This window comes from Oncorhynchus mykiss, chromosome 14, assembly GCF_057628025.1.
Source record: "Oncorhynchus mykiss isolate SJ-2025 chromosome 14, ASM5762802v1, whole genome shotgun sequence".
Classification (NCBI taxonomy): Eukaryota; Metazoa; Chordata; class Actinopteri; order Salmoniformes; family Salmonidae; genus Oncorhynchus; species Oncorhynchus mykiss.
The window spans coordinates 14,929,378-14,955,783 of NC_143035.1; the positions used below are offsets into that span (position 1 = coordinate 14,929,378).

Genomic DNA, 26,406 nt, shown 5'->3' on the forward strand with positions numbered 1-26,406 from the left:
TGATTCATTCTGCTTTTGTCCCCCCTCCTTGGAGGGTTTAACCTTAGGTCACCACCAACTTCTTAATCAGCCCAGCACATGACCAGCCCTCTCAATCCTTACATAGCAGAGGGAAGCACACCCTGATACAGTATATTAGGATAAAGAGCTCATGACCAAATAGAGAGAACTATATCCCCATATGAAAGCCAGGACTGATACATCAATGGGGGGCGCAAAACACTTCTCCAGAAAATCCACACTTCAAAAGAACCCCTGTCTTAGACAGAGTGGGAGTGAGGGGTGGAAGTAGGGGGAAGTAGGGGGGTGATGTGTGTGTGTGTGTGTGTGTGTGATTACGGGGACCCAAGATGTATGAAATAGCATGTGGTGTGTTCTCTCCAAACATTATTGCTCTTTAAACATTTTACTTTTTTCAGTGGCCTCTAATTACTATCAGTTGGCTCGTAATAACTTTAACCAAATGAGTGAAAGGGAAGCAAGGGAATAGGGTCTGTGTTGATTAGTTGTCAGGGGGAAGAGCGGTTTCCTCGGTTGGCCAGAGCACTAAAAAAGGTCAAAGGGTGTACCTAGAGGTCGGAAGCCCAATGGGTCAGAGTTCAACCCACACTGTCGTGGTTCTTTCCCCCCATCCCAAGAAAATCCCACCTCCAAAAAATGTAATCATGTGATTTCTCCTCATCCCTTATCATCTCTTATAATCTCATAACTCTTCCTGTTTGTTTACTGTCCCACCAATCTTCTAGTCCTTGTATGACCAGAACACATATGCAGCATGTGAGATTAGAAGCCAAACACATCACAGGATAATGTCATTATTGAGTACAAAACTATTAAGTTACTGAGCAACTCCTTACAATTGTATAGAGTTTCTAAACCGTGACCTAAGCGACTTTGAGCGCGGTAAGATCGCCGGTATGATCGCCGGTGCAAGGCGCGCCGGTTCCAGTATCTCAGAAATGGCCGGCCTCCTGGGCATTTCACGCACGACTGTGTCTAGGGTTCCCCGGATGGTGCGACAAACAAAAAAATCCAGTCAGCAGCAGTCCTGTGCGTTAAAACAGCTTCTTGATGAGAGAGGTTGAAGGAGAATGGCAAAAATTGTGCAGGCTAACAAGTCGGACCACAAACAGACAAATAACGGCACTGTACAACAGTGGTTTGCAGAACAGCATCTCAGAACGCACAACTTGTCTGTTCAGAGGGGTTGGGTTAAATGCATCCAGTTGTACAACTGACTAGATATCGCTCTTTCCTTTCCTTTTCCTTGTCACGGATGGGCTATTGCAGCAGACGATCACACCAGGTTCCACTCTTATCAGCTACAAACATCACCTGGTCCGACGAATCCCGGTTCCTGTTGCGTCATGCTCGTGGCAGAGTCAGGATTTGGTGGAAGCAGCATGAGTTCATTGCCCCATCATGCCTGGTGTCAACGGTACAGGCTGGTGGCGGTGGTGTAATGTTGTGGGGAATGTTTTCCTTGCACACATTAGGTCCCTTGATTCCAATTGAACAACGTTTGAATGCCACACCTTGTAGAATCCATTCCTCTACGAATTCAGGCTGTTCTGGAGGCAAAGGAGGGTTCGACCCGGAACTAAATGGGTGTACCTAATAAACCGGCAACTGAGTGTATATTATAGAATATATCTAACTCTTATCCATTTATCAGAAAAATATACTTCATAATTCATTGGTGTTTTGAAAGCATCAAAACATCAACTAGATAATATTCCATCCCTCAGAAGTCCTGGCCCACATCCCATAGCCAACCAACGTTTTCATCCAGGGAAAACAGAGCTAACACTTAACTTCAAAGACTGGCCTGATAAGCCTGAACTGATAACCCTCACCCAGACTACTGAACTACAGCCATGGTGAGTGGGGGGCCAACTGTTTCTCTGTAACAGTAAGTTACTGGAAACTACTGCCGATATTTGAGAGAAAGGAGTACAGCTACACATACTACATGTCCAGCCTGAGAACCATACAGGTTCATTAAAGAAGTCCCCTATAAATGAGGACGGTAAACAACCTCTGCACTCGGTGTCAGGGAGAGAGACTGCAACACCTTTGCAGACACTTGACAGAGTGAAAAAGGGGGGAGAAGGTTAGGGGAGTGGAAGGGAAGAGGAGGAGAGTAGCACTTCAGCCGAATGGGAGACACAAGCCCCGGCAGCAGTCAGAAGCGGGGACACAGGGTCTACTGTTCCCATTGAGTGCTTTGTCTCTGGGCCTCTCTTGTTTTTCCTCAGCAAACCATGGTACAATGAAGGCGGCATGCTCCACTCCCCTCTCCGAGGCTGTCAATACTGGACCTATCAGGATCTGAATGGCCGAACCAGCCTTCCCATGAAAATCAAGTCAATGACCTGCGTCCCCGCTCCCCTTGTGAAGTGGGTGACTGAGGGGTTTTCTCACGTGTTTGGGGGCAGTTCGCCCAGCCCTGCGGCCCAATATAAAATGCATTAATTCCTTCTCTGTGAGCTCTCCGTAAATTATTTGATTGTGGCTGATTCGACATAGTTTTCCTGGCTTCCCTAGAAGAGGAAAACAAAATGCAGGGAATGTTAAGACAATTTTCAACCACACATTAACTTCAGCCTTATGACCCAATCAAGTGGAAGAGACAGCTTTTGTCTACCTATGCCCATCCAAGGAAAGTGCAACAGCGAAAGAAAAAAGGAAAATAAATGTAAAGATTTTGCCAAGCTTTTGTCACGCTTTAAGGGCTGGTTTAGTCAATTGCTGTCAGATCAAGAAGACAGAAAGAAAAACAGCCGCGGTTGCCTTATATAATAAACACTATCTCTCGCAGCCAAGTCGGGAGAGTCCCAATACACAGAATTACACAGTTACTTTTAAAGGATTTGCATTTAAAAGATGGCCTAGAGGCCTGAATGCAGGTCATTTCACGGTGACCATAGAAACAGTAGAAAAGATGGAAAATTCAGTCCACTAAACTTTAAACAGCTTTAATAAAGTGTCACTAATCAGAAGTGAAAGACACAGGGTTTTAGTGTTTGGGCAAACTTACAGAAAAACTCTGAAAACGCTTAATGACCTGCTAAGAGCATTACTTTGAAAAGCCATGTCATTCAATACATTCAATACAAATCGACTTCTGACATTTCCTAACAACTTTAAAGAGGCTTCAAGCTCATTCTACAACAATGTTTCATTTCCGGTCGATATTATCACATATTGCAAATAAAACACGTCATTGAATTTGGTGAAAAACAAGCAGGAATACTGATTTCTATAACTGGAAAAAAATGAATGACATATCAATACCTAATCCTGCTACTAATTTACAGATTGTCGATAACTGATTCTAAAACATTCTGGCATTTTTTGCCCAAAGAAATCTCTGGATCCTAAGCAGAAAATGGCTACCATCACAGCGTTTAATGGGATAAAACTCAAAGCATAATCCCTGGCTAACAATAGTGATGTTTCAAAGGACTCCTGTGAGTCCCGTTTGGTGTCTGCCAGGACGGCCGGCGTTTTACAACCACCGGCGGGGCTATGTAATCTCCTCTCAATGGCCTACGAGCCACAGACCCGGAGAGGAGACCTCCAGATGAGGCTCTATCCTTCCATCTCTCCATCCATCCATCCATCCGATCAGCAAATCCCCAGCGACGGCGAGCCAGCCTCATTTCCATCCAACTCTGATGGAGGTCTAGTAATCGCAAAGAATGAAACCAGACTGCGGAATAGACTATTATGAAGATATGGAGAGAGAGGGCGGGGGTTGAGGGGGAGGATGAATCCAAGTTGGTGCGAAGGAACAAGAGCTTCTGATCTTCACTGCTTGTGCTAATCATACCACCCTAAATGAATCATCCTGGGAGTATTTTTCTTAGCGCTGATTTAGGTAAGAAATTAATTAAAGTGATACTCGAATTGATGTATGCAGAGTGGAAAAACAACAACAACAACGACGGGATAATGATCCGAGAGGCTAATTTATGTCATAATGATATGAATGGGACATCAGATGACTGGCACGCTTAATGAGCATGGAAAATAGGGCTTTTTGAAGACTAGAGGATCTTAAATGGGGTGGAAGGGTGCTATCCACTGCTTGTTCTTTTCATAATTTGTTCATAATTTATACTTAGCCAAGCATTGTAGTAGCCTACATCACAACAGAGTTGCGTACAGAATGCTTTCCATGTCATAATTCCTTTCAATGTTATATTCAGTAGCCTAAGTGAATGGGGGGAAAACATCAAGACAACAGCATAGTCAAAACCATATGTCCAAGATTAACACTAATAAACATTTCCTTCTTAATTTTGCAAATCTTAGAGGCAAACAAGTTTATACAAATCCAGATTTTAAGAAGCACCACAGTCACCATGGCCCTAATGCCAAACAGTACAGTGTCTGCAAAGCTGCTATGAAACCTAATGCAGCGGTCAGACAGGCCATTTGACGGTCAGAGGAAAGAAATGGCCTTCTCTGATTGACTCCATATGACCAATAATGTCAAGACATCAAGCAAGGGCAACCACTTTTTGGCTTACTTACTAGTATCTTGACAGTAGGATGGTATATGATCTTGGTGAATAGAGATTAGGTTTCAAAGACAAATCTGAATCTGTTTACTATTATAGCCAGGCCTCATACTCAGCCAATGAAGACAGCCAATGAATATGAATGATATATGGAATAGTGTGATCTCTGCACCAAGGAAGGTCTGGGGCTAACTTTTGGATAACTTGCCTTTCACCACGTCTGTGCTATTTGACCTAGCACTAACACACATTTTCCTATTATTAAAGGAGCATTATGTAACTTTTTGGGCGACCCAACCAAATTCACATAGAAATGTGAGTTATATATCTGTCCTGCTTTTTGAAAGGTAGTCTAAGAAGTGGTTGATCTGTTCTGTGCATGTTATTTCTATGCTTCCCGTTCTTAAGTTTAATTTTTGCATCTTTTACTTTCGGCTTTGTTCACCAGCTTCAAACAGCTGAAAATACAATATCTTTGGTTATGGAAAATATATTTCACAGCGGTTTTGATTGTACAATGATTCTCTACATGCTACTTGCTTGTTTTGTAACATAAACTGAAATTAGGCGAACTATTAGAGTTTTTCCAACCAGGAAATGGCAGAGCGATTTCTACATATTGCACCTTTAATCTACAGAATGTACAAATAATTGTAATGCTTTAAGTTGTCGGATTTTCAGAATATAATTGTTATAGGTGTGAAGACTTAGACTCAGCAAAAAAAGAAACGTCCTCTCACCGTCAACTGCGTTTATTTTTATCAAACTTAACATGTGTAAATATTTGTATGAACATAACAAGATACAACAACTGAGACATAAACTGAACAGGTTCCACAAACATGTGACTAATATAAATGAAATAATGTGTCCCTAAACAAAGGGGGGTCAAAATCAAATGTAACAGTCAGCATCTGGTGTGGCCACCAGCTGCATTAAGTTCTGCAGTGCATCTCCTCCTCATGGACTGCACCAAATTTGCCAGCTCTTGCAGTGAGATGTTACCCCACTCTTCCACCAAGGTACCTGCAAGTTCCTGGACATTTCTGGGGGGAATGGCCCTAGCCGTCACCCTCCGATCCAACAGGTCCCAGACGTGCTCAATGGGATTGAGATCCGGGCTCTTCGCTGGCCATGGCAAAACACTGACATTCCTGTCTTGCAAGAAATCACGCACAGAACGAGCAGTATGGCTGGTGGCATTGTCATGCTGGAGGGTCATTTCAGGATGAGCCTGCAGGAAGGGTACCACATGAGGGAGGAGGATGTCTTCCATGTAACGCACAGCGTTGAGATTGCCTGCAATGACAACAAGCTCAGTTCGATTATGCTGTGACACACTGTCCCAGATCATGACGGACCCTCCACCTCCAAATCGATCCAGACTACAGGCCTCGGTGTAACGTTCATTCCTTTGACAATAAACGCGAATCCGACCATCACCCCTGGTGAGACAAAACCGCGACTCATCATTGAAGAGCACTTTTTGCCGGTCCTGTCTGGTCCAGGACGGTGGGTGTGTGCCCATAGACAACGTTGTTGCCGGTGATGTCTGGTGAGGACCTGCCTTACTACAACAGGCCTCTCAGCCTATTGCGGACAGTCTGAGCGCTGATGGAGGGATTGTGCATTCCTGATGTAACTCGGGCAGTTGTTGTTGCCATCCAGGTGTGATGTTCGGATGTACCGATCCTGTGCAGGTGTTGTTACACGTGGTCTGCCACTGCGAGGACGATGAGCTGTCCGTCCTGTCTCCCTGTAGTGCTGTCTTAGGCGTCTCACAGTACGGACATTGTAATTTATTGCCCTGGCCACATCTGCAGTCCTCATGCCTCCTTGCAGCATGCCTAAGGCATATTCACGCAGATGAGCAGGGACCCTGGGCATATCTTTCTTTTGGTGTTTTTCAGAGTCAGTAGAAAGGCCTCTTTAGTGTCCTAAGTTTTCATAAATGTGACCTTAATTGCCTACCGTCTATAAGCTGTTAGTGTCTTAACGACCGTTCCACAGGTGCATGTTCATTAATTGTTTATGGTTCATTGAACAAGCATGGGAAACAGTGTTTAAACCCTTTACAATGAAGATCTGTGAAGTTATTTGGATTTTTACGAATTATCTTTGAAAGACAGGTTCCTGAAAAAGGGACGTTTCTTTATTTGCTGAGTTTATGAAGGTGTATTGCCTGTGACTTTACGAAATCAAAATGGAACTTAAACTGAATAATGTTGAGCCCAGAACCTGGGCCTGAGTAGAATCATAATGTGATGTGCGTATGACAACATTGCTTGCTCTATGGGCAACCAATCAGAAACAAAAGGAGCGCACAGAGCTGTTTTATGGGCCGGCCTGCAGTGAGGCATGATGGGAAGTAATAACCACATCATTATTAACAGCGTGTCAGCCTTGTCACACGTCAGACGCATAAAGACACCATGGGGAGATCAGGCTCTGGTCTGCCAGTCTCCAGCACTGTTGGGCCCTGTCACACACACACAGCTGGCACAGTGGTTCAGCTGCCAAGGGACATTGCTTCCGCTAATGCTGCAGGCTCTGCCAAGGCAAGCCAAATGTCACTACATTCACTAGCAACCTGACCCTTTGCAGTGTGAATGTTCATCACCTTCCCTCACAGAATTTAACGCGTTATCAAGCCAAGAGGGAGGCGACAAAGGCCTTTATCTCATTTATGTTTTGCTAGAATCATATTAATGACATTGACATTTTTATGTATTCCATTTCATGCCAATACTCAGAATGGAGACTAGACTGCAATGGGAGTATGTGTCTGTATATAAGGTAGGGGAACAGGTCGGACAAGGACATCCCATCCTTTAGAAAGGAGTTCTGCCTGATTTCATCAATCACCTGGCTCCAATGGAGGGGCAGCGACAGAATGATAACACAGACCGAATGCACCGGGACTTGTATCCCCCACTTGTAGGTTTCTGCTCTGTGTTCTACCACAGTGCAAGTCCAGAAAGTTAGGACCAACAGCACAGACCACATAAGTAGTATGTGGTCACTTTCAATGTATGATTACAGTGCATGATGTCCAGGGAAACTACTCCCAATGTATGATTACAGTGATGTCCAGGGAAACTACTCCCAATGTATGATTACAGTGATGTCCAGGGAAACTACTCCCAATGTATGATTACAGTGATGTCCAGGGAAACTACTCCAAATGTATGATCACAGTGATGTCCAGGGAAACTACTCCCAATGTATGATCACAGTGATGTCCAGGGAAACTACTCCCAATGTATGATTACAGTGATGTCCAGGGAAACTACTCCCAATGTATGATTACAGTGATGTCCAGGGAAACTACTCCCAATGTATGATTACAGTGCATGATGTCCAGGGAAACTATTCCCAATGTATGATTACAGTGCATGATGTCCATGGAAACGAATTCCATTAAGAGCTAACTTCATTAGGAAGTTCCTATCAACAGGGGAGATATCAGAACACAATGCTTCAGCCAGTATATTTCGCCTGTTGGACATTGCATGCTCCTTTGGCCAACAAAATAAGGCATTCTTGAGTTAACAACCTGTTAAGTGTGATAAACATACCTGCATTCGCACGCTTTCGCACACACACACACACACACACACACACACACACACACACACACACACACACACACGCACACGCACACACACCATAGGAATCAGATACAATACAGCTGGTCTAACTAGGCCACTCCAGCAATAGGAAAAGTTGAGGAGGGAAAAAAAAATAGCACAATGTCAACGTGTGTAATCGAAAGCAGAGGAACTGTTTCTGTGTCCCAACATACAGAGCACAAACAGTAAAAAGTTTCCCTTTGCTCCTTGTGATATCGTCTGGTTTAATAAAAGCATAACTTTTGCCTGACAACAAAGCTCAGAGAGAGCTGCTTAGGTACCCAATCAGGAATGAGAGCCTGAGTCACGTTGGCTGGCCCCAACCTTGCTGCCCCGAAAAAAGTGCTTCACCCAGATGTTTTCAATTAGGCAGCCTTTCCAGAGGGGGGAGAAAAAGGCTGCACTCACCAAAATGGCCGAGAGGAGAGCTCTGTTTCTCACTCAAACTGGAGATGTCAGTTGTTAGAATTGTGTAAACAAAAGTGTTGTTTTGTTATTAAGGCAAGGTTTATTTGTTGCCATGCGAATTCAATCCATTTGTTTTGAGTCTTAAATAGTCTTAACTCCATTTTTCACTGTAAATCGTGTGGCCATCCTCTTAAAATCTTCTTTAGAAACTCTTGGAGAGTACAAACTTGTTTTGGGAGAAAAGTCTTTTGAAAAATATCTCATGAGCCAAAGTTGTCTGCTTGATTCAGCTCACTTTTAATATAGCATAATATGGTCTATCTTTAGTGAGCATTACTTCTGTCATATGAAAAGGCCAACATATTTTCAAGAGCAGTTCCTCTTTTATCAATTGCCAAACATGCCATAACTATTCAGTTACACGCTGGTGTGCATGTATAATGAAAGCTAATAAAAAGTGAATTTAGAGAGATGCTTCAAAGCACACATGCCCCCCCCACACACACACACACACATTACTCCATACATAATTTTTAAATAAACACCTGCCAACACTGTAAAAACAGGTAAAGCTTAAATCACCCTTCACCGTCAAAACCTTCTGACACAGCCAGGATACAGTAGACTGCCCTGCACCTTTTTCCCCTCTTGATGGAAAACCTCTAAAATAAGAGAGAAGACAACAATAACATGAACATTCTTCTCTGAAACCAGTCTCTCTCTCTCCTTGTCTCCAGGCCTGATGCTGCTGAAGCTCACTCTGGCCCTCTCCCACAGCTCAAACCTCAATCCCCCCTCCTCCTCTCCACCTCCCTCCTTTCTCTCCATCTCTCTCCGCTCCTAAATTATCTGTCTGCCTGCGGGAGATAGCCTTCCTGGGACAGGAAGGCTATCAACTGCAGGCTGAAAGAAAAGAGGAGGGGGTTTAGACTTTGAAAAAAACTCACATCCTCTTTCCCCCCTCTCGTTTGATGTCACAGGGGTGGTGGCGTGACTTAATGGCACCTGGAAGGTGCTGATGATATAGGGTCTGGGAATCGAGATCCCTAAAAGTACAGGAGCGTTTTTCTTTCAATTTGAAATGGAGATGCAGTGTAGTTTTGTCCAGAGAAAACAATGGAGGCCCAGGGGGAGGTGTGTGTGTGTGTGTGTGTGTGTTGCAGTGTCAGTCACGTGTAGAACAAATCATTCTGTGGCTGGGATCAATTATTACTGCATTGAAAATGAGCCTAAATCCACCCCTCCCACCCCCCCTCACACACACACACACACACATCTCTCCCCAATCTCCCTTGCACACTCTCTTTCTCGAACTACTAACTTTTTACTAGTCCAAGTAGTGGAATCTTGTTTTGCTGGAATTGGACCAGATTTACTGCAACATTTCCTTTACAGACCAGTCAAGCTAAGTGGACTCGAGCAGCATAGCTATTACAATAACCACACTGTAGATGACTACATTACTATCCTGTTGCCACACAATGATAACGTGAGTGTAACGTTAAATAACAGTAGACAGTAAACAACACCCGAAGACACAGTTTATCAGCTTGAACCCGTTTCTATACCGGCTGGGCGCTAACAAAAGGTTACACCTACACCAGTTAGCCAATCATAGACATTCCTATTTCAAAGTTACCCAGTAAGCCCATGGCCCTGTTGCTGTTTGATCATTTGTTCCATAGACCAAAACAGCAGGACATTCCCAGTGGACCTGATACTCTGTGCTCAGACCACGCGTGCTGAAAAGACCAGGAATGACCTGCAAAATGAGGCGAAACAACCAAAATTCACAGAGGTCAAACTAAAGTCCATGCGAGCACTTTGGAGCGCGCACACACCTCTCGCCACATTCATTTATTATTCCAACGGGAAACCTGTGCTCTCTTTGGAAGACGACCGAGTCAAATGGAGGGGCGGGATGAGGCAGCCGACCAAGCAGACCGCTTAAAGACCGTTTTGAAACATATGGTCAGTCTGTGGTCTGAGGCTGACCCTTTGTTGACATTAGTCAACCTAATGTAGTGCTTATAGCATTTATGTTCAATGGCATCTCTATTCTATTAATAAAACTACTGTATTGATGTGTGCTAAATATGCGTTTGATCGCATATTTTGTCGGCACATTTTATGGTGTATATACAGTACAGGGGGGGGAGGGGGGGGACTTAGCAACACATGGCCTGGATAAGGACCTACAGCCTTGTTTTCAACATGAGCCTTCATCGTTGCTAAACAAACGCTCATTGTGAGCGACGATTGCCGCTAGCTTTGAAACCGGGAGAGATAGAGAGAAAGTTTAACAAGTAAACAGAGACAGCTTAGTGTGGCTTCTGTGTTGTGGGGACATGCCCCACAATGCTATCACTGGAACAGCATTGCTATTGGAACAGTCACAGTAATTATTCCAGGGGGAATGCTTTAGAGTGGTAGCATGACAACTGGAGTGTTGATTTCTTGGCATGGAAGATAATATGTATGAACTTGAACACGATACTTGACCTCCTGCCCTGTAATCCACCTATTAAACAAAACACTGAAAACAAAATAATAGGGCAGCTGTATGTGTGTGTGTGTGTGTGTGTGTGTGTGTGTGTGTGTGTGTGTGTGTGTGTGTGTGTGTGTGTGTGTGTGTGTGTGGTGTTTTTTTCTCCCTGCATGCCTGTGAGGAGGGGTTTATAGTTTGTGTCTCGTAAAAGACAGGTACTTAGAGAGAGTCTCCTGTTTGTCTCAACTTTGACCTCAGAGAGGACCACCTACATGGGACGACCAGCATACGCATCAACTCCATGAAGGCTGTGAGAACCCTGGCGATGACCATTACAAAACACATATCCAGCCAATTTACCCAGTGAATTTACTGTCTCGCTTGCCTCAGAAACCCTTCATCCCCCATACCAACAACCATATCATATGGTACCAGGGCAGCGCAGCCCTCACTCTACCTTGTTGACCTGCCTGTAGAGGTTTTACGTTTCATAGTGCTTTTCTATCTACACTACATTAAGCACTCCACCCGCTACTAATGCCCTAATCACATTTCCTCACGGTTCAAGTCTGAGGAGTTTATTGGACCTGGGGTTCAAACAGTAGTTGTTTTCTTTCAAATACTTTGAGCATTTGATTGAGCTGAATCAAGCACAGCTACAGTATTTGAAATGAACTAAAGACTATTAGAACCCAGGTCTGGTTTAAGTGTGCTGGACTGACACCAGGCATGTTAAAAGACATTCAAGGTTGATTCGCAGTCTATTTCATGTCCAGTAAGCATGCTTCTAACTGCGTGGCTACATTAATAAACAGTCTGTTTTTCCAACTGTTTCGAAGTATACAAGACGATAGAGGGTTATTGTCTGGACAAAATGTTTCTTGCAAAGGAGAGGGGGAATAAAGAAAAAGAAAATGTGAGGAAGAGAAAGATGGGAGAGAGATAATGAAGAAAGGGGGTCAACTCCACTGTCCTGAGTAAAATAAACACTAATAAGAGCCGTCTATCTAGCCTAGCCATCTGCATTCCCCTGTTGCTATGTCCAGAACACCAGTCCACCAGAACACCAGGCCACCAGGCAGAATGCTGATGCCCCCCTCCTCAGTTTGTGAGATGATCCGAAACGTATCCCAAGTCTTTTTTTTCTCCACTCCAACTCCCACTTCCCTATTCCTCCGTCAATGAGGAGGGGGTCCCATACACAACCCTAAATCTGTCATTGAATGACGCTGGCACAGACAAAAAAATAACAAAGCCCACTGAACCAGTGCCAGAGCGGAGCAACACTATATCTGTGAAGGCAAAACAAAGGAAGGACTGTTGCGGTCGGCAGTGTTTATTTCCAGAAGGAACAATGCTTTCGGCAGGGCAAGAAGTGATGTAGCACTTCAGGCTCTCTCCTAAAAGATCCTTTATTCATTTTCACAATGAGCAAAAGAAAACAATTCAGGCTGGAGCTGGAGGGAGTGGGCTTGAAAGTGTGAGAGTGGAGAGAGAGCGAGAAGGGCAGAGAGTGAAAATAACAGAAAGACAGAGAGACGTAGAGAGAGAGAGAGAGAAAGAGAGAAAGAGAGAGAGAGAGAGAGAGAAAGACGGCCAGACAACCTGACCAATATTGACTGAAGGGTCGAGCGATAAACCGGGTTGTTACAACATGTTCTGAAACAAGATTGTTACAATATGTTCTAAAGCAGGATGTTACAACATGTTCTAAAGCAGGTTGTTACAACATGTTCTAAAGCAGGTCGTTACAACATGTTCTAAAGCAGGTTATTAGAACATGTTCTAAAGCAGGTTGTTACAACATGTTCTAAAGCAGGTCGTTACAACATGTTCTAAAGCTGGTTGTTAAAACATGTTCTAAAGCAGTTCATTACAACATGTTCTAAAGCAGGTTGTTACAACGTGTTCTAAAGCAGGTCGTTACAACATGTTCTAAAGCAGGTCGTTACAACATGTTCTAAAGCAGGTTGTTACAACATGTTCTAATGCAGGTCATTACAACATGTTCTAAAGCAGGTCGTTACAACATGTTCTAAAGCAGTTCATTACAACATGTTCTAAAGCAGGTCGTTACAACATGTTCTAAAGCAGTTCATTACAACATGTTCTAAAGCAGGTCGTTACAACATGTTCTAAAGCAGTTCATTACAACATGTTCTAAAGCAGGTTGTTACAACATGTTCTAAAGCAGGTTGTTACAACATGTTCTAATGCAGGTCATTACAACATGTTCTAAAGCAGGTCGTTACAACATGTTCTAAAGCAGGATGTTACAACATGTTCTAAAGCCGGTTGTTAAAACATGTTCTAAAGCAGGTCGTTACAACATGTTCTAAAGCAGTTCATTACAACATGTTCTTAAGCAGGTCGTTACAACCTGTTCTAAAGCAGGTCGTTACAACATGTTCTAAAGCAGGTCGTTACAACACGTTCTAAAGCAGGTCGTTACAACACGTTCTAAAGCAGGTCGTTACAACATGTTCTAAAGCAGGCCGTTACAACATGTTCTAAAGCAGGTTATTAGAACATGTTCTAAAGCAGGTTGTTACAACATGTTCTAAAGCAGGTTGTTACAACATGTTCTAAAGCAGGTAATTTCAACATGTTCTAAAGCAGGTTATTAGAACATGTTCTAAAGCAGGTTGTTACAACATGTTCTAAAGCAGGTCGTTGCAACATGTTCTAAAGCAGGTTATTAGAACATGTTCTAAAGCAGGTTGTTACAACATGTTCTAAAGCAGGTTGTTACAACATGTTCTAAAGCAGGTCGTTACAACATGTTCTAAAGCAGGTTATTAGAACATGTTCTAAAGCAGGTTGTTACAACATGTTCTAAAGCTGGTTGTTACAACATGTTCTAAAGCAGGTTGTTACAACATGTTCTAAAGCAGGTTATTAGAACATGTTCTAAAGCAGGATGTTACAACATGTTCTAAAGCAGGTCGTTACATGTTCTAAAGAAGGTCATTACAACATGTTCTAAAGCAGGTTATTAGAACATGTTCTAAAGCAGGTTGTTACAACATGTTCTAAAGCAGGTCGTTACAACATGTTCTAAAGCAGGTCGTTACAACATGTTCTAAAGCAGGTTGTTACAACATGTTCTAAAGCAGGTTGTTACAACATGTTCTAATGCAGGTCATTACAACATGTTCTAAAGCAGGTCGTTACAACATGTACTAAAGCAGTTCATTACAACATGTTCTAAAGCAGGTCGTTACAACATGTTCTAAAGCAGGTCATTACAACATGTTCTAAAGCAGGTCGTTACAATACATTCTAAAGCAGGTCGTTACAACACGTTCTAAAGCAGGTCGTTACAACATGTTCTAAAGCAGGTCGTTACAACATGTTCTAAAGCAGGTTATTAGAACATGTTCTAAAGCAGGTTGTTACAACATGTTCTAAAGCAGGTCATTTCAACATGTTCTAAAGCAGGTTATTAGAACATGTTCTAAAGCAGGTTGTTACAACATGTTCTAAAGCAGGTCGTTACAATATGTTCTAAAGCAGGTTATTAGAACATGTTCTAAAGCAGGTTGTTACAACATGTTCTAAAGCAGGTTGTTACAACATGTTCTAAAGCAGGTCGTTACAATATGTTCTAAAGCAGGTCGTTACAACACATTCTAAAGCAGGTCGTTACAACACGTTCTAAAGCAGGTCGTTACAACATGTTCCAAAGCAGGTCGTTACAACATGTTCTAAAGCAGGATGTTACAACATGTTCTAAAGCAGGTTGTTAAAACATGTTCTAAAGCAGGTCGTTACAACATGTTCTAAAGCAGGTTGTTACAACATGTTCTAAAGCAGGTTGTTACAACATGTTCTAATGCAGGTCATTACAACATGTTCTAAAGCAGGTTGTTACAACATGTTCTAAAGCAGGATGTTACAACATGTTCTAAAGCAGGTTGTTAAAACATGTTCTAAAGCAGGTCGTTACAACATGTTCTAAAGCAGGTCATTACAACATGTTCTAAAGCAGTTCATTACAACATGTTCTAAAGCAGGTCGTTACAACATGTTCTAAAGCAGTTCATTACAACATGTTCTAAAGCAGGTCGTTACAACATGTTCTAAAGCAGGTCATTACAACATGTTCTAAAGCAGGTCGTTACAACACGTTCTAAAGCAGGTCGTTACAACACGTTCTAAAGCAGGTCGTTACAACATGTTCTAAAGCAGGTCGTTACAACATGTTCTAACGCAGGTTATTAGAACATGTTCTAAAGCAGGTTGTTACAACATGTTCTAAAGCAGGTCATTTCAACATGTTCTAAAGCAGGTTATTAGAACATGTTCTAAAGCAGGTCGTTACAACATGTTCTAAAGCAGGTTATTAGAACATGTTCTAAAGCAGGTTGTTACAACATGTTCTAAAGCAGGTTGTTACAACATGTTCTAAAGCAGGTCGTTACAACATGTTCTAAAGCAGGATGTTACAACATGTTCTAAAGCAGGTTGTTAAAACATGTTCTAAAGCAGGTCGTTACAACATGTTCTAAAGCAGTTCATTACAACATGTTCTAAAGCAGGTCGTTACAACATGTTCTAAAGCAGGTCATTACAACACGTTCTAAAGCAGGTCGTTACAACACGTTCTAAAGCAGGTCGTTACAACATGTTCTAAAGCAGGTCGTTACAACACGTTCTAAAGCAGGCCGTTACAACATGTTCTAAAGCAGGTTATTAGAACATGTTCTAAAGCAGGTTGTTACAACATGTTCTAAAGCAGGTAATTTCAACATGTTCTAAAGCAGGTTATTAGAACATGTTCTAAAGCAGGTTGTTACAACATGTTCTAAAGCAGGTCGTTACAACATGTTCTAAAGCAGGTTATTAGAACATGTTCTAAAGCAGGTTGTTACAACATGTTCTAAAGCTGGTTGTTACAACATGTTCTAAAGCAGGTTGTTACAACATGTTCTAAAGCAGGTTATTAGAACATGTTCTAAAGCAGGATGTTACAACATGTTCTAATGTAGGTCATTACAACATGTTCTAAAGCAGGTCATTACAACGTGTTATAAAGCAGGATGTTACAACATGTTCTAAAGCAGGTCGTTAAAACATGTTCTAAAGCAGGTCGTTACAACATGTTCTAAAGCAGGTCATTACAACATGTTCTAAAGCAGTTCATTACAACATGTTCTAAAGCAGGTCGTTACAACATGTTCTAAAGCAGTTCATTACAACATGTTATAAAGCAGGTTGTTACAACATGTTCTAAAGCAGGTTGTTACAACATGTTCTAAAGCAGGTCGTTACAACATGTTCTAAAGCAGGAAGTTACAACATGTTCTAAAGCAGGTCGTTAAAACATGTTCTAAAGCAGGTCATTACAACATGTTCTAAAGCAGTTCATTACAACATGTTCTAAAGCAGGATGTTACAACAAGTTCTAAAGCAGGTCGTTACAACATGTTCTAAAGCAGGTCGTTACAACATCTTCTAAAGCAGGTTATTAGAACATGTTCTAAAGCAGGTTGTTACAACACGTTCTAAAGCAGGTCGTTACAACATGTTCTAAAGCAGGTCGTTACAACACGTTCTAAAGCAGGCCGTTACAACATGTTCTAAAGCAGGTTATTAGAACATGTTCTAAAGCAGGTTGTTACAACATGTTCTAAAGCAGGTAATTTCAACATGTTCTAAAGCAGGTTATTAGAACATGTTCTAAAGCAGGTTGTTACAACATGTTCTAAAGCAGGTCGTTACAACATGTTCTAAAGCAGGTTATTAGAACATGTTCTAAAGCAGGTTGTTACAACATGTTCTAAAGCTGGTTGTTACAACATGTTCTAAAGCAGGTTGTTACAACATGTTCTAAAGCAGGTTATTAGAACATGTTCTAAAGCAGGATGTTACAACATGTTCTAATGTAGGTCATTACAACATGTTCTAAAGCAGGTCATTACAACGTGTTATAAAGCAGGATGTTACAACATGTTCTAAAGCAGGTCGTTAAAACATGTTCTAAAGCAGGTCGTTACAACATGTTCTAAAGCAGGTCATTACAACATGTTCTAAAGCAGTTCATTACAACATGTTCTAAAGCAGGTCGTTACAACATGTTCTAAAGCAGTTCATTACAACATGTTATAAAGCAGGTTGTTACAACATGTTCTAAAGCAGGTTGTTACAACATGTTCTAAAGCAGGTCGTTACAACATGTTCTAAAGCAGGAAGTTACAACATGTTCTAAAGCAGGTCGTTAAAACATGTTCTAAAGCAGGTCATTACAACATGTTCTAAAGCAGTTCATTACAACATGTTCTAAAGCAGGATGTTACAACAAGTTCTAAAGCAGGTCGTTACAACATGTTCTAAAGCAGGTCGTTACAACATCTTCTAAAGCAGGTTATTAGAACATGTTCTAAAGCAGGTTGTTACAACATGTTCTAAAGCAGGTTGTTACAACATGTTCTAAAGCAGGTCGTTACAACATGTTCTAAAGCAGGTTATTAGAACATGTTCTAAAGCAGTTCATTACAACATGTTCTAAAGCAGGTCGTTACAACATGTTCTAAAGCAGGATGTTACAACATGTTCTAAAGCAGGTTGTTAAAACATGTTCTAAAGCAGGTCGTTACAACATGTTCTAAAGCAGGTCATTACAACATGTTCTAAAGCAGTTCATTACAACATGTTCTAAAGCAGGTCGTTACAACATTTTCTAAAGCAGTTCATTACAACATGTTCTAAAGCAGGTCGTTACAACATGTTCTAAAGCAGGTCATTACAACACGTTCTAAAGCAGGTCGTTACAACACGTTCTAAAGCAGGTCGTTACAACATGTTCTAAAGCAGGTCGTTACAACATGTTCTAAAGCAGGTCTTTACAACATGTTCTAAAGCAGTTCATTACAACATGTTCTAAAGCAGGTCGTTACAACATATTCTAAAGCAGGTTGTTACATCATGTTCTAATGCAGGTCGTTACAACATGTTCTAAAGCAGGTTGTTACAGCATGTTCTAAAGCAGGTGCTATCAAATCAAACTCTGAATCCCAAATGATGGAAAAAAAACAAATCAACAAACAATGTCAATTATACTCACTTAATCTGATACCAAGAGGCATGTTCAAAACAAGTCAGCGGCAACTTCTGTTTCATAGCAAGCTCAGCGCTATGTCAGGTTGTTTATGATACCAATCATTGAGACGGCATACTGAGCTGAATTCTTTCTTCTAGTCTATCCAAAACATTGTGCACAGTGCAAAGCACAAGAACAGCAGCTGTCAAAGTGTTTTCAACAATCAATATGACTACTTCTAAAAGGCTAATGGATTTAAAGCTGAGAAAGTGAAAGCGTTTCCCTCTTTAGGGACCTTAAAAGTTACGTTTTGATTGGAAATGTATCCGTCTAAGCCCAAAACCTTAGCCTGCCATACGTCCCACCACTGAGCAGTACAGTACCTGAGACTACCTTCAAGTAGGGCATATCCAAAAGGCCACTATCACCCACATGAAAGGTAGTTTAAAACCATCAAAGAGCTATTACACTTCAGAAGTAACAATAAAGAGAGTGCCTATACAGTTATGGGGTATGTTTAAGTCATCTCTCAGAGGACAGAAAAAGTATAAAACGTCACTGGACTTTGAGAACAGGGTTTGTACATGGAAAACCTAAGAAATATGTTAAGCATTATTTCTCTGATCGACTGCAGAGTTTTCAAACGAAGAGATTAGTATCTGTGGTGGGGCAGGCAAAACGGGAGAGCATTTGATATCCCCTTTTGACCAAACTAACATTAAGTTAAATGACTTAACGCCATTTTGCCAAATCTGTGATTTTAATCATATTTGAGTTTGCCTCCAAATACCCGATTATTGTATTGGATTTCAATTTCAGTTTTTGTAATGGTTGAAGTGGTATCCACAAAAACTGTCAAAGCATCCGATTACTGTCATACTGTTAGAGCGTTTCAGGATAGGCCCTTTGCAAGCAACTTCCAATAATAAAAAACACATTTTCTTGAAGGAAGCAGCAGTGAAATCTTTTCTGGTTGCGCTCAGAAAACTCCCAATTTATAAATGCGTATCATCAAGCCTGTAATAACATGAAATTCTAGGTTCCAGTTGAAATTTCCAATACACATATATAGCATATAGAATCACATGTTTTAGATCTGAGGAGTGGCTAGGGCTTAACCACCCAAAGCTGGGTTTACAGTTTCAGCACTGCACTTCAGAGGATTTAACTCCACCCCCAAGGGAAGAGGTGCATCACATAATGCAAACTGAATAGAGAGCTTAAGTTTCAGTCTTCGAGATTTCTTCCCCTTCTTCTCTCCCCGAAAATCTTTTCACACTCTTAGGAGGTCATGCAATTTTAACGGTCACATATTGCCTGTAGAGCCCGGCCCAGTGGTGGAGGAGAGTACCACAGGAACACCCTTAAACTAAAACAGCCTCAGGTTTAAAACTCTGTGATATTGGCCGGATATAGTCTACCTGCACTAACTCATCATGATATTTTCTTTGTGTGTTCCATTACTACCTATAGAAACCTGGAACAATTCATCATGGATCTTTATCATATGAAGCAACCCAGGACGATAATGCCTGCGAAAGAGAAAAAGTGCTACGTTTCGATTTGTGTAGTTCTTATTCACTGATAAGAATATCCAAGTTCATAACAGCATGAGCACAGCAGAAACACAGGATACGAGGCACTCATTTCCCCTTCCCAGAAAACACAGACAAATGCTAGAAGGATTGTTATGGCCAGTCCTTTTTGGGAACTGGAACAATACAGTTATCTTGCCAAAAACCAAGGCCTACTTACTCATGTCCAAGGCAATTTAGATTTTATGTAACACAGGACTTTTAGCAATATATTTAAAAAAGGAATGTAATTAATGTGCATACGAATGCACTAGGTATACCTGTTTTATGTGCGACTTGGATATTTTCCTTTCACTCCCAGGTTTTCCAGTCGAAACCTTGATCTCATTTCATTTAATCCCACTAAACGACTTCAACGGCTGTACGGGTTCCAATTATGCTGTCTGGAAGCCATCGACCACAATGTGAAGAAGCCATTGCCCTCCAAAAAGAGAAGAGAAATAAACGCACTACTAACCTCAGCCCTCTGCGTCCTGGGATGACTGGCGTCCGTCTCGATGGCGTACACATCCACCAGGTAGAGGTCAGAGCCCTGTTCCCGGTCCAGTTCGGCTGCGGTCTGGATCACTCCAGTATGGCGGCCTATGGTGAACAGGCGTCCCATGGCCTTGCTGCCGCTGCGGACTGACACAATGAAAAATTCCACCTTGGTGGCTGAGCCTCTGGGGCTGGAGGCATCCAGGGAGATGACGTTGGTGCCCGGTGGTTGGCCCTCCTTCAGGATGGTGATGTATTTGGGCTGGGAGAAGACGGGCCCATCGGCGCCCTGGAGGATTATGGCGAGCTCGGTCCTGGAGGTCTTCCTGTCCGAGCCATGGTCGGTGGCCGACACGGTCAGGCTGTAGATGAGGCGAGACGGCACCAGCTGTGAGGCCAAGCGGATATCCCCGCTGTAGCGGTCCATGATGAACGTGTCCGAGTCCCCCTTCACCAGCTCGTACTCCACCTCGCCGTTGGAGCCCTCGTCAGGATCGAACGCCACCACCGTCGTGAGGATGGAGCCAATGACTATGGTGGATTCCGCAACCAGAGCATTCTGGGAAACAAACGTGGGGACATTGTCATTCAGGTCCGTCACCCATATTGTGACATTTTTCAAGGCAAAGCGCCGGAATTCCACAGGAACTGCCTGGTCAGTGGCTTTAACTGTCAACTCAAAGAGATTGGAGAACTCTCTGTCAATCTCCTTGTTTGTGAATATGAGCCCACTGCTGGAGTCAATGCTGAAGTGACCTCCCCTGGGTGTCTGTTGAACTATGGAGTATTCCAGCTGTCCGTTAATGTCTGCATCCGTGTCATGAGCAGTGATTGTCATTACTGATGCAGAGAGGGGCATATTTTCAGGAATGGATTTAAAAATGTCACCAGGGGTAAATATAGGAGGATTGTCATTGAAATCTCTGACATGAATGACCACAGGAATTGTTGAGGACCTTGGTGGTCTCCCATTGTCCTTTGCAGTGATGTTCAGTTTGTAAAAAGACTGAGTTTCAAAATCCATCTTTTTTACTAGGAAGATGCTCCCTGTGTTGGGGCTAATGCTAAATGTCCCGTGGTTGTTTGTGGCTGTGATGCTGTATGTTATGTCTGTGTTATGACCCGAATCAGAGTCCGTGGCTGTCACTGAGGCCACCAGCTCTCCAATCCTCATATTCTCCAGAACATCCACAGATATGGCAGATTTGGGGAAGGAGGGGGAGTTATCATTCTCATCCTGTATGCTAATGCTGAGCATACAGGACGAGGAGAGGGGCACAGCTCCAGAATCAACAGCAATCATTTTTAACGAGTAGGAGGATGTCACCTCATAGTCCAGCTTTCCCACTAGTGTGACCTGTCCTGAGCTGCTGTCGATGGTGAACTGGCTCTCCTCGTTGCCCTCCTTTATGTGATAGTGGACCAGTCCGTTTTTGCTCTCATCCACATCGACGGCAGACACCCTCAGCAGCTGCGTCATGTTCTGGGCCGACTCGGAGATGGAGGCCTGGTAAATGTCTTTGGTGAACTTGGGCGGGTTGTCATTGATGTCTTGGATGTAAACCTGCACTTTAGCCTGGTCTCTCAGAGGCTTGGGGAGCCCCTGGTCTGAGGAAACTACTGTAAAGCTGAACACCGCTGCGCCTCTCTGTCTCATTAGTGACTCACGGTCCAACTGCAGAGTACTGGTCAACTCCCCCGTGATGGCGTTCAGCTCAAAGTTGGGCTGTTGAGTCTCAAACGTGTACCTGACCTCACTATTGGGGCCAAAGTCCTTATCCACTGCAAACACTCGCCCTACCAGCGACCCTCTCTTCTGCTCTTCCTCAAAGTGGAACACATAATTAGTGCTGTTAAAGAGGGGGCGATTGTCATTCACGTCGTCCAGAATTACACTGACATTGACACTGGCACTTAGTGGCTCCACTGCCCTGTCTGTGGCCACCAGCACTAAGTTATATCTGTCCTGGACTTCTCTGTCTAGCTCAGCCTTAATATACAACTGCCCGTCTGGAAAGATCCCAAATACGTTGGCTGTGTTCCCGTCAACTATGTCATACATAACCTCCCCATTCAGGCCTGAGTCTTTGTCGGTGGCTTCCACCTTAAAAAAGCGACTGTTGACTGGTTCAGACTCTAAAATAATGACCTCGTAGGAGAGCTGATCAAACATGGGAGAGTTGTCATTGACGTCGTACACGCTGACTGTTAACATTAGAGTGGAAGTGAGCAGGGGGACCCCCATATCAGAGGCCAGGACCTCCACCTGGTAGGAGCTGGTGGTGAGCTCCAGCGGCCCTGTCAGTGTGATAAGCCCATGTTTCTCATGGATGTGGAACAGGCCTTTGGGGTTCTGCTTGAGGCTATAGACCACCATGCCATTGGTGCCCTCGTCAGGGTCGGCAGCTTTAGCTTGGAATATCAGATGCCCTGTGCGCCAGTTCTCCACTGCACTGACGTGCTCGGTGGTGTGGATAAAATGGGGTGCGTTATCATTTAAATCCTTCACTGTGATGTTGACGAGGGCTTCGCCTGTTACCTCACCACCTCTGGCTATGACTTTGAGTTGATAGAAAGGCTGCTCCTCTCTGTCTATCTGACTGGATGCTTTGATTTGACCTGTTGCACTACTGACAGTAAACAGCCCCCTCTGGTCCCCTGAGGTGATTAAATATGTGATATTTGTATTCAGATCGACAGTGGTGGCAGATACAGTGCCAATAACTGTGCCAATGCCCACATTTTCAAACATGACAAAACTGTAGGCGTTCTGACTAAAGGTAGGGGGGTTGTCCTGTGTGTCTATGACATTAATGGTGACGATGGCCTGGGTGTGTGAACGGAGGTCTCTACCATCTGCTGCTGTCACCTGCAGCTGGTAGGCGGTCTTCTCCTCTCTATCCAGCGGCACCAGGGTGGTGATTTTGCCTGAGTTACTATTAATGTGAAATTTAGATGTGTCTCCAGCAGATATGATATACTTCACTGTGCCATTTCCCCCCAGGTCAGGGTCCGTGGCTAATGCAGTGGTTATGAACGAGCCAGAGGGTTCATTCTCTTTGACATTGGCAAAGTACTGGACTGGGTAGAAGACTGGCCTATTGTCATTGATATCACTCAGAGTTACGTTTACTTTACCAATGGAGTGGAGAGGGGGACAACCGGAGTCTGTCGCCTGGATGTAAAGTAAATAACTCCCTTGGTCCTCCCTGTCCAGTTCTGTGGCTGTGCTTAACCTGCCTGATACAACTTCCAGGCGGAACAACTCTTGTACACTAGACGGGGTCTCCGGGTCAAAAGAGAACCGGATAGTTCCATTGGCTCCAAGGTCATCATCTGAGGCTGACAGCACTAGGAGCTCAGCACCGGCTGGAGAGTGCTCCACCAGGGACACATGATATGTGCTCTGTGTAAATGTGGGCACTTGGTCATTCACGTCAGTTATGTTGACTATCAATTTAGTGTAGGAGATTTTGGGTTGCAACCCCTGGTCTTTGGCACTGATGTTGAGCACTATTTCAGATGCTACTTCCCTATCCAACAAAGCGGCGCTGGTAACCAGACCACTGTTTTCACTGATGGCAAACCAGCCCAAACCGTTTCCAGACACCAGGGAGTAGCGAAGGTTGGCATTTTGCCCGGAGTCGCCATCTGTTGCAGAGACCCCTTTAATGTAGCTGCCTTTTGGAATGTCTTCACTGATATCTACTCTGTACATGACTTCCTGGAATATGGGTGGGTGGTCATTGATATCATTCACAAAAATAACCAGGCTGGCAAAAGAGGACCTGGCCATGGGTTTGCCATTGTCTGATACCGACACAGTCAGGTTGTAGGAGGAAATGCGCTCTCTGTCTAGAACACTAGCCACTTTGATCAAGCTTAGGTTGGGAACTGGGGAAGTGTGCACTTCAAAGTGTCTCTGTTCATTGCCCCCCAATATTGAGACAGATATATTACCATTAGCTGTGGGAGAGTCGGAATCTGAGACTGTCAATAAGGCTACCACTGTACCAATCTGAGCATTTTCATCAACAGAGGCAAACTTAGATGTGGTGGGGAAATATCTAAACTTCACAACTGGGTCATTATCATTGACATCCAGTAGTTTGATAGTGGCCTCTGACCTACCTGACAGAGAAGGTACACCGTTGTCCATAGCATGAATAGTCATAGAGTATTCTTTCTTACTCTCATAATCCAAACGTTCTTTTATAACGATGGTACCTGCTTTAGGATCGATTTGAAAAGGTGTTCCCTCGTCTAAAAAGTACCTGATGTCTGCATTAGCTCCCTCGTCTTGGTCTGATGCTGTTATCTGCAGAACACTAGAACCCACTGCCGTATCTTCAAAAACATTTGTTTGATATTGGTCATGATCAAACATAGGGGGGTTGTCATTGATATCTTGAATAGTTACATTTACTTGCAGGTACCCAAACTTCTTAGGGTCTCCTTTGTCCTCCACTTCAATCAAGAGTTGGTAGAAGGGAGTGATTTCCCTGTCCAAGCCTCCAGTTGAAACGAGGTGACAGAATGCCCCCTCTCCACTAGGATTCACTGTAATATCCAAACGGAATTTCCTTTGCTCGTTGCCATTCACTATTCTGTAGGTGGTGTGATCCACTCCATTACTCCCAATGTCAGAATCTGTAGCCGTGTCCAGAATCACTTGTCTGCCACTGCTGGCGTCTTCTTTAAACGAAACTACAATTGATGCGTCGGGAAACACTGGCGAATTATCATTTATATCCAGTACAACAATCCTAACTTCGGTAGGATAGGTAGGTTGGCTGGAGAGGACCACCACATTGATGACATTACTTTGCAAAATCTCCCTGTCAATCACAGAGGAGGTGTAAATGACTCCAGTGGTGCCATTAATTGCAAAAAGTTTGTGGTTTTCACTGAAGCGATAGGTGAAGCTGGGTCTCGTCTCTATCGTCCCCACATAGGTACCAAACGGTTGCTCCTCCAATACCTGAAACTCTTGACGAACTTGGCTGGATGAAGAATATTGCGACAGAGTCCATAGCATCAATAAAATCAAATGGAACCGGCCTAAGTCCCTACCTGTGAGCGCCATGGTCGAAATCCAAGTCCACCTTTATTATAAAAAGTCCATGCCGAAGATGCATCAACTTTATTCGAGTTTGGCCAACGCTAAAGCATTGTATTCCAAAAGTGCGCGACACACTGTGGTAATTCCAGAAATTATACGGATATTTCCACTGAAGTATTTTCTCCCGTATCTAGATGTAGTAATTGAATCCTTGGGATGCAATGAATCCGTGGTGCTCAGACTTCCCTTGCTTGTCAATTAAGTTTCGCCACTACTCCCCTGTAGCAGAACGCATCGTATGTGAGCGGCAATGCATGATGGTTTATATGCGCAATACACTTACGGATGAATAGGAACTACAAAAGTGAAAAATACATGCCAATATTAATTCCTCTCCGTTGTCAAAAGTGTATCCAAAAGTTAAAAGTGATTAAATAATTGCTTTAATAGAATATGGAAAGCAAGGCACAAATACTCTCAGTTGTACCAATATAATGTCCCGCGGAATAACGGTGCAGAAGCTTCAGACATCATACACGCTTAGGTACCTACTAACTTAGAACAAAACTCGAGTTAGACAAACTCCCTCCCACCTGTGATCCCATTGGACAACTGTGCTCCTGCTCGCCCTCCTTGCCTTTCCTTTCTATTGTAAACCGGAGCCCTTGTCGTGGCTTGTGGAGGACAACGTCAATCAAATTAAAGAAATATCTTTATGGCATGAGAGACATGTAATGAGTGTACCGTTAGTTTGTAACAAATATAGCTTATTAGGTTACAATATGGAATGCACTGATCTACCTAAACCACACAGGTTGATTAGAAAAGTATCTAGTATTAATCTCCAAGTGGAAGTCTACCAATTGCATTTATCATATAGTCACACATTTAAAAATATATATATGTTACCCAATGTATCTTGTTACTCCTAATGTAAAAATGCAAAACAAGATTGCAATTTGGAAATATACAGAGAGTATCATGTGTCTTCTTATGAGGAGGGATAGTTTACATATAAGTATGTACCTCCATCTAGTGTCTTAATTAAATCATCAAGCAGCAAGAAGGTACAATTATATTCCACCTATGTTTGATAGAAGGCAACATGCAGCGAAAATATCGCACATACTGTAGTTTACTAACGGTCCAATAATATTCTTAAGTGACTGAATA

The 26,406-nt window shown here is 42.9% G+C and overlaps 1 protein-coding gene across 1 annotated transcript in view; it reads right to left on the reverse strand.

The window, feature by feature from the left end:
• The window catches only part of LOC110488886 (protocadherin Fat 4), a 100,133-nt gene extending 74,258 nt beyond the window's left edge, over window positions 1-25,875 (reverse strand). Inside the window, exon 1 of the mRNA XM_021561327.3 lies at window positions 20,152-25,875. Coding sequence (XP_021417002.2) covers window positions 20,152-25,257 — 5,106 coding nt within the window. The 5' untranslated portion in view covers window positions 25,258-25,875. The remainder of the gene's footprint in view (window positions 1-20,151) is intronic.
• Between the last annotated feature and the right edge of the window lie 531 nt (window positions 25,876-26,406).